This window comes from Ictalurus punctatus, chromosome 9 (assembly GCF_001660625.3).
Source record: "Ictalurus punctatus breed USDA103 chromosome 9, Coco_2.0, whole genome shotgun sequence".
NCBI classification, from domain to species: domain Eukaryota; kingdom Metazoa; phylum Chordata; class Actinopteri; order Siluriformes; family Ictaluridae; genus Ictalurus; species Ictalurus punctatus.
Window position 1 is genome coordinate 21,175,613 of NC_030424.2, and position 7,302 is coordinate 21,182,914.

A 7,302-nucleotide genomic window follows, 5' to 3' on the forward strand; every position below is an offset into this window, starting at 1 on the left:
TTTTTATTTTAATTTAAGAATAAATGTCCGCAGATAGTTTATTGAAATCCAGCTATGACCCCTGGAAAGTCGACATGCACGTAGGAGGGTATTTTTGTGTATTATTTTCGAATGGTAGGTAAATAAATGTGCGAATGAGATAAATGTGACGTGTTGTGAGAGGCACCAGTGTTTGGTTGACTGGTTTACTGTGAGCTCTTCTCTGCTGTACACCGCACGGATGTACGAATTTTACAAGTCGGCTAGGGGAAGTTTATTATAAAGATCTGGCAACCCTATCCGTCGTCATCGCTACAGTAATGGCAGCGCCCTCGTGTAGTGCATGTGCATGAGGAACAGTTTTTACGAGTTTCAACTTCTTACAAAGGTTGAACGTTCAGTGAGTATTATTTGTCTTTCTTCAAGCCATAAGTAATTTAGGAATCCTGCCTTGGGTAAAGCATTTAGCTTCTGTTCACTAGTTAAAGCACGTGATTATATACTGTATAAAAATTGCGTTAGCATAAGAGCTAATGATTTGGACACCACCTGAAAACAAGTCTATTGTGTTTAGTAACCTATATATGTATATAAATAACAGTCGTACAGATAATGTGTTGGAGCTAATTATTTTTATTTAGCGGGTTTTTTTCCTGGACGGAGGTGCATAAGAGTCCTAGTGAAAACTGTTAAGACTCAGACTAGTTTGGAAGCAAAACACATCAGTGTAGTGTTGTAGACTATAGTTATGACTGAAGTACAAACATCAACGCCAGCAGTAGTTAGGTTTGGTAAGTAATTTTCCTAAGTGTTAGTTCTTTTTCTTTCTTTATTTAGATAAAGAAAAATGAATACCAAAAATATGAAGGCGAAGAAGCGCTTTGGACCTTCCAAAAGAGGGATCCTTGTAAAGGGCAAATGGAAGCCTGTGGAGCTCGAGCCCAGCATTTTTGCTAATGAGGCCATGGGAGAAGTGGTGTGTTTTGAAGAACTCACAGATTATTCCCTGGTTGATTCTGAAAAGGCTGCAGCCATGATTGGGCTGTTACAGGACACAACTGCCAGAACGAAGCGGAAAAATACGAGAAAAGCCAGTGAAATTGAAACTGAAGAACATAAGTTAGAGGGAGATCAGGGTAAAGTCCTACAGCTGTCATCTGAAGAGAGTCCGGCTAAGAAGCGGAAAAAGAAAAAGAAGAAACGTGAGAGTGATGTGTTCACAGATGATGATTACGATGACATAGAGGGTTTGGCTGAAGAAGGAGAGGGCAAGACACCACAAGACTCTGATGATTATACTGAGCTTACAACAGAGACAACACAAAAGACCAAGAAGAAGAAGAATAAGAAGAAAAAGAAACAGAAAACTGCAGAACAAAAAGAGACTGATGCCCAAGTAGACACTGCTGATGAGGTCCAGGCTCCATCTAAAAGAAAAGTCAAGAACTGGGCAGATGCAGCTCTCTCAAAAACAGCAGGGCAGGACACCGATGTATCGGCATGGAACGAGCTGTTTGTACCTGAACCTGTGCTAAAGGCACTGAGCAAACTTGGATTTTCTGCACCTACACCGATTCAAGCTCTTGCACTTCCTCCTGCCATTCGAGATCACCTGGATATTCTGGGTGCAGCAGAGACAGGTAATGTGACGTGTGCATGTGAGAAACTCTGCACTTTCTAGCTTTCATTCCTTTTTTTGTTGTCGTTTTAACAGGAAAGAGATTTTTGAGAGTTTGATAAATGGAGCTTTTTCTGGTGTTGAGCATGACGCACTGTAATTTTCAATTCAGAACAATGTTTAGACATTAGAGCAGCTAAAATGTATCAGACTCTGTGATGTAGGCTACAGTGTTTCTTAACAGTCTTGAGATTGGAACCTTATATGACTGAGCCAGCATTAAAAATGTCACCTTTTAGTGCTGTTCACCATGAACTTACACTGTAGTCTTCTCTCATTGCTCTGCAGGAAGTGGAAAGACTTTGTCTTTTGGAATTCCGATGATCCACCGTATATTAGAGTGGAAGAAAACCATTGACAGTAAAAATGCAGGTGCAGATGGGAAATCTGATTCTGTGGCAGAAGTGGAGAGCATTTACTTGCCTTCAGTGAGAGACTCAAAATATGACTCTGAGAAAGATATGTCCATAGAGAAGTGCACTAATTCTGGAGAGGCTGACGGGCAGCAGTCAAACAAGACAGGTGGAGACAAAGCAACAACAAGCACAGACAAAGCCTCTGGTTCACAGAATGACAATACAGACGATGAACATGAGGAAGAGAATCCTACTGAGGTTGATGGTAATGCGGATGGTCAAGTTGAGGATGAAGATTGGGGTTCTGTTGATGAACATCAAATTCAAGATGATGATGATGATGGTGTACCAGCTGATGAGGAAGGTGCAATCCAGAGCATGAGCTTTAATACAAAGAGAGAAGAACAAGATGATGGAAAACAGCCTTTACTTGGACTTGTTCTTACACCGACCAGAGAACTAGCAGTGCAAGTCAAGCATCATATTGATGCTGTAGCACAGTTTACAGGTCTGTGATTTTAAAGTGCAAGTTGTTACAATGTTTTGCTTCATGTGTAGGAACTGTACTGATTTGTGTTATCTTTAAACAGATATTAGAACTGCTCTTCTGGTGGGTGGGATGGCACCACAGAAACAAGATCGGATGTTGAAGCGCAGGCCAGAGATTGTCATCGCAACACCTGGGCGCCTGTGGGAGATGATTCAGGATAAACATCCTCATCTGCGCAACCTAAGGCACCTCAGGTAATGCTGTGAGGTGCTAATGTATTTCACTACTCCCTTCACGTATTGATTTGCCTGAGCAACATCACCATATAGTGTATTACTCTATTATTGTTACTGTCTTAATAATGTTATTACTGCTCTCTAACTGCTCATTCAAACGGTCAAGAAAGTGATACTCATTAAACTATGAAACTATTACAAACAAGTGGATAGCGGTATAACATACACAAAATGATCTCCTCAGGTGCCTGGTCATTGATGAAGCTGACCGCATGGTTGAAAAAGGTCATTTTGCTGAGCTTGAGAACTTGCTGGAGATGCTCAACACGTCCCAGTTCAACCCGAAGAGACAGACCTTTGTGTTCTCCGCTACGCTGACCATGATCCACAGCCTCCCTGCCCGAGTGCTGCACAAGAAAGGAAAGAAGTTGGAGCAGCGCAGCAAGCTGGAGCTGCTCATGGAGAAAGTAGGGATCAAAGGCAAGCCTAAAGTGATCGACATCACTCGGAAAGAGGCCACAGTGGAGACGCTGACTGAAACCAGGATCCACTGTGACAAGGAGGAGAAAGATTATTATCTGTACTACTTCCTGCTGCAGTACCCTGGGCGCAGCATGGTGTTTGCCAACAGCATTGACTGCATCAAGAGGCTTAATTCACTACTTACTATTTTGGATTGCACCCCACTGCAACTTCATGCTAATATGCACCAGAAACAGCGGTTGAAAAACCTGGAAAGATTTGCAGAGAGGGAGAGGTGAGAGACAGTCACTTCTCTCTGTATTTATATGTTCTATTTTTAATACTTACAGCTGATTTCATGGTTAGCTTTGGGTAGGATGCCCTGGGTTTTTGATCATCACTTGACCTGTTTTAATAGCTGTTTAAATGTTGTGTACTTCCTTACAGTACCCTGGACAAGTAAATAGGATTATTGTGATTAATATTCCGAGGTGAAACGTTTTAATTATGGAATTATAATTCTTTATATTTTAAAATAGCTGTGTCCTCCTCACGACGGATGTTGCTGCTCGAGGGCTTGACATTCCTGATGTCCAGCATGTCATCCACTATCAGGTAACCCATCACTTGCAATAGATGTTTATTATCTTTTGAAAATGTACATTCGTGGATTACTGCACAGTTTAATGCACAACCAATTTTACATACGGTCATTGCACCTTCTTACACCTACACTTATGATTTTACTTATGACTATTGTACATTTTTATACACTACCACACCTGCTCATCACACGTCTAATATTCGGTTTCAAATCTGCCAACCTGTATTTCATATATTTCATACAGTAAATTTGTTCAGGAAAATAACTTTGAGAGCTATTCATATGTATATTTTTATTCCCTCGTATTTGTGGTATATTGTGAGTTTACTGTGCATTTTTAAATTCTTGGGAACTGTTCATCCATACATTCTTAGTCCTCCCTGTTGGTCTTGTGTTGTGACACCAAATTCCCCCTTGGGGCTCAAAGTTCTCTCTCTCTCTCTCTCTCTCTCTCTCTCTCTCTCTCTCTCTATCTATCTATCTATCTTAACCATTTGTGTCATTCTTGAAAAGGTCCCACGAACATCTGAGACATATGTCCATCGGAGTGGACGTACAGCTCGTGCTGCAAAAGAGGGTCTCAGCTTGCTCCTGATTGGTCCAGATGATATGATGAATTATAAGAAAATTTATAGGACGCTGGGCAAGGATGAGGATCTTCCAGTGTTTCCTGTTCAGAACAAATGCATGACTGCCATTAAGGTATCAAGACTAACTTCATAGGACTCTTAAAAGGGAAAATGGTATCATCAAATCTCAATTTCCTTGTCTATCTGTGAAGTGAGTTAATTACATGTTATGGAATTTATTGGGATGCTATTTCAGGATACAGCTTTATAGAATCTGACTAGGAAACGTCTGTGGCAATAAAATGTACTTAATTGGTATGTAACCGCTGATCAATTCTACAGGAACGTGTCGATGTGGCAAGAAAAATAGAAAAGATTGAATACTACAACAGCCGACAGAAGCAGCACAATTCTTGGTTCAGGCAGGCGGCAGAGGAAATGGACATAGACCTTGACGATGACTTGCTTTTGGGTTAGTATTGTTGAGCTGTAAAGTATACTGCAGTGTTAGTGCTATGTTGATTGTTCTTTAAATAGGTCACTGTTACCAGGTAATAATATGATTTTATTTCTTGTAGGAGGAGACAGGAATGAAGAGACTGAAAGAGTGCAACAGAAACATGTGAAAGGCTTAAAGAAACACCTGAAGCACCTGCTCTCCCAGCCAGTCTTCAAAGCCCACATGAAGACCAAATACCCTACTCAGATGGGCAGACTTCAGCTGCCTGAGCTATCTTTCACCAATGAAACAGCTCTCGTTAGTGTGACCAACCAAAAACAGAAACAAAAGAAGCAGAAAGGGAAACGGCAGCAAATGTAGTTTATATTTATACTAGATGTTGGTGATATAATTCAAAGTTTTATACAAAAGAACAAGACCCTTTGTACCATTAGTGATACATGAACTGTCTTTATGCATTTTTGTATTAGGACATTGCCACCATAACAGTACAGTTACTTGTTTATGGTCAGTTGGGAAAATTGTATAAAAATGTTCGAAGATTGTTATTGGCCATTTGCATGATTTTAAGGAAATATTCACTTGCAGAAGATGGCTGTCCAACATTCGGTTCCAGACTGTTTGGTTCAAGCATTATTTCCAATGCCCTCTGTGTTTGTAAAGAATGTCATAATGAGATGTCTTGTAAAGAAGATACAGGGAAGGTTGAGATCCCTCTGGAATGGTGTGGTATGTAAGGTGGCCATCACTGCCATCCATGGATATAATACACAGACTAATGTCCAACTCCTCAGATAAAGCCAGGATCTCCACATGATCACATTCCATCGCCATGGCTTCTACTTCCTAAGACACCACAAGATAACAAGAGGTTATCAATTTCATCTGATAAGTGTGGGAGAGGTGATAGTGATAGAGCTCACCTGAGTGCAGTAAGCTTTTAAATTTGGAGCCTCCACAAAGTGCTGGAAGAAATCAGCATTGCTCTGTAGGTGTGCTGAAGTGAGCAGCCTCAGGTACTGCACCATGCTGTCTGAGGTAGCCTGGTGATTAAAAAGGTTTAACAGGGTCTCTTCACAGGCATCTGTTTCAATTCGCTCCAGTACCCTGTTAAACTTAAAAAAATAAATAAAAAAAAAGCACAGACAGGTTTTGTTTTTTGTTTTGTATTTTTTAGCAGGGTGTGTGGTTGATCATCCAGGATGATAATATAGATGATCTAGTGGTTTGAGCTTCCGGATCATATGTACTTACAGTGTTAAATAAATCTTTAAAAGCACTTTCATCAAAGCCAGCTGCAAGCAGTACTTGGTGACTTCTTACCAGCATGTCCCTAAATCTGAGGAACACAATTGACAGACCCTTTGTGAGGTATTGGGTTAAGCCTAGTTCCAGAAAATTAACTGTAGTAATTAAGTGAATGTACCGTTGTATAGCGCTTTCATTGTGTAGCAAGCTTTCTACAAGTGTAAAGCAGAGAGCCCTGTAAAAACAATTCCCGTCTCCCTTTACTCTGCGGATGAACCCAAACTGGTGGCAGATGTCCTACACAAAACAAGAAAAAGTGTGACACGAGTGGTTGGGTGTTTCGTGTAGAGCCAGGCGTTATATAGAATCATCATTTTAAGATCATTAAGGACAGATTATACCTGGTATTTTTCCGCTTTTGTCTCTTCCAGTGTCTGAGCAGACGTTGCCTCCTTGATGGAGACTAATGTGGACTCGTCCATCTGAAACAGCAGGGGTTGCACGAGCTGTTAATTTACGTCATACATGGGCGCGAGATATTTACAGAGATTCTGACTATTGTTGATTCGCACGTCGGATTTGTCCAAGGAACGCAATTCGTTCCTTGATTTAATTTCCGTGTAATCTACCACACACTCGCGTCTAAACACTTACATTATACAGTTTTCAGTCCCAGGTGTGATGACGACTAGTTCCCAATACCACAGGACGGAAGTCTCTATCTAAATCTCAACAGAGAACAAACGGTAGCTTCCATGATGACGCAGACACTTACACACGCTCTGCCCAGCGCTTCTCTCAACTGGACACGAGCGACGTTTTAAAAGACAGTATTTTGCAATGTTTTGCCAATACCGGATGCACGAGCGCGTGTATTTCTTAAAGGGACAGAACGATTTTAAAAGAGAAAGTGATTCAACATGATTACGACAGAGATGATTGTTTTACGAGTCAACTGTCGGAAAAGGACGTACACAGTACGTTTAAAGGGAATACAGTGTTTTCTTTCTTTTTCTTTTTTTTATCTTGTTATGTTGATGTTACTCTATCTAACGACAGGAGGCGCCATAACCCAGTCCGGTGCTTGGACACAGTGCAAATATAGCCACCGAACATCTCGATTCATATAAATTTTTAATTTATATTTGAAGAATATTACCACTGAAGGAGAAAAAAGACACTGATTAGGAAATATGTTTATATATATATATATATATATA

At 40.6% G+C, this 7,302-nt stretch overlaps 2 protein-coding genes across 2 annotated transcripts; one reads left to right on the forward strand and one right to left on the reverse strand.

The window, feature by feature from the left end:
* The first annotated feature begins 229 nt into the window (after positions 1–229).
* Positions 230–5,382, forward strand: ddx24 (DEAD (Asp-Glu-Ala-Asp) box helicase 24). The gene is made up of 9 exons (XM_017476228.3): positions 230–379; positions 817–1,619; positions 1,946–2,521; positions 2,604–2,757; positions 2,984–3,496; positions 3,741–3,816; positions 4,319–4,507; positions 4,717–4,846; positions 4,953–5,382. Exons 2-9 carry the CDS (start codon positions 827–829, stop codon positions 5,192–5,194), a joined length of 2,673 nt encoding a protein of 890 aa, XP_017331717.1. The 5' UTR covers positions 230–379; positions 817–826; the 3' UTR covers positions 5,195–5,382.
* Positions 5,178–6,962, reverse strand: LOC108270004 (ubiquitin thioesterase OTUB2). Its single transcript, XM_017476232.3, has 6 exons — positions 6,737–6,962; positions 6,484–6,564; positions 6,261–6,379; positions 6,089–6,173; positions 5,758–5,949; positions 5,178–5,680 (listed from the first exon to the last, which is right to left on the reverse strand). The coding sequence occupies exons 2-6, from the start codon at positions 6,562–6,564 to the stop codon at positions 5,468–5,470; spliced, it is 690 nt and encodes a 229-aa protein (XP_017331721.1). The 5' UTR covers positions 6,737–6,962; the 3' UTR covers positions 5,178–5,467.
* Positions 6,963–7,302: the final 340 nt, after the last annotated feature.

Bases quoted from the DNA above. Each gene is read 5' to 3' on its own strand.
- ddx24 (XM_017476228.3), top strand. From the start codon at position 827: ATGAATACCAAAAATATGAAGGCGAAGAAGCGCTTTGGACCTTCCAAA. The intron at 2,522-2,603 runs GTCTGTGATTTT...ATCTTTAAACAG, and splicing joins TGCTGTAGCACAGTTTACAG to ATATTAGAACTGCTCTTCTG. The intron at 4,508-4,716 runs GTATCAAGACTA...TCAATTCTACAG, and splicing joins AATGCATGACTGCCATTAAG to GAACGTGTCGATGTGGCAAG.
- LOC108270004 (XM_017476232.3), bottom strand. From the start codon at position 6,564: ATGGACGAGTCCACATTAGTCTCCATCAAGGAGGCAACGTCTGCTCAG. The intron at 6,380-6,483 runs GTATAATCTGTC...TGTTTTGTGTAG, and splicing joins CAAAAGCGGAAAAATACCAG to GACATCTGCCACCAGTTTGG. The intron at 6,174-6,260 runs GTACATTCACTT...TGTGTTCCTCAG, and splicing joins AATGAAAGCGCTATACAACG to ATTTAGGGACATGCTGGTAA.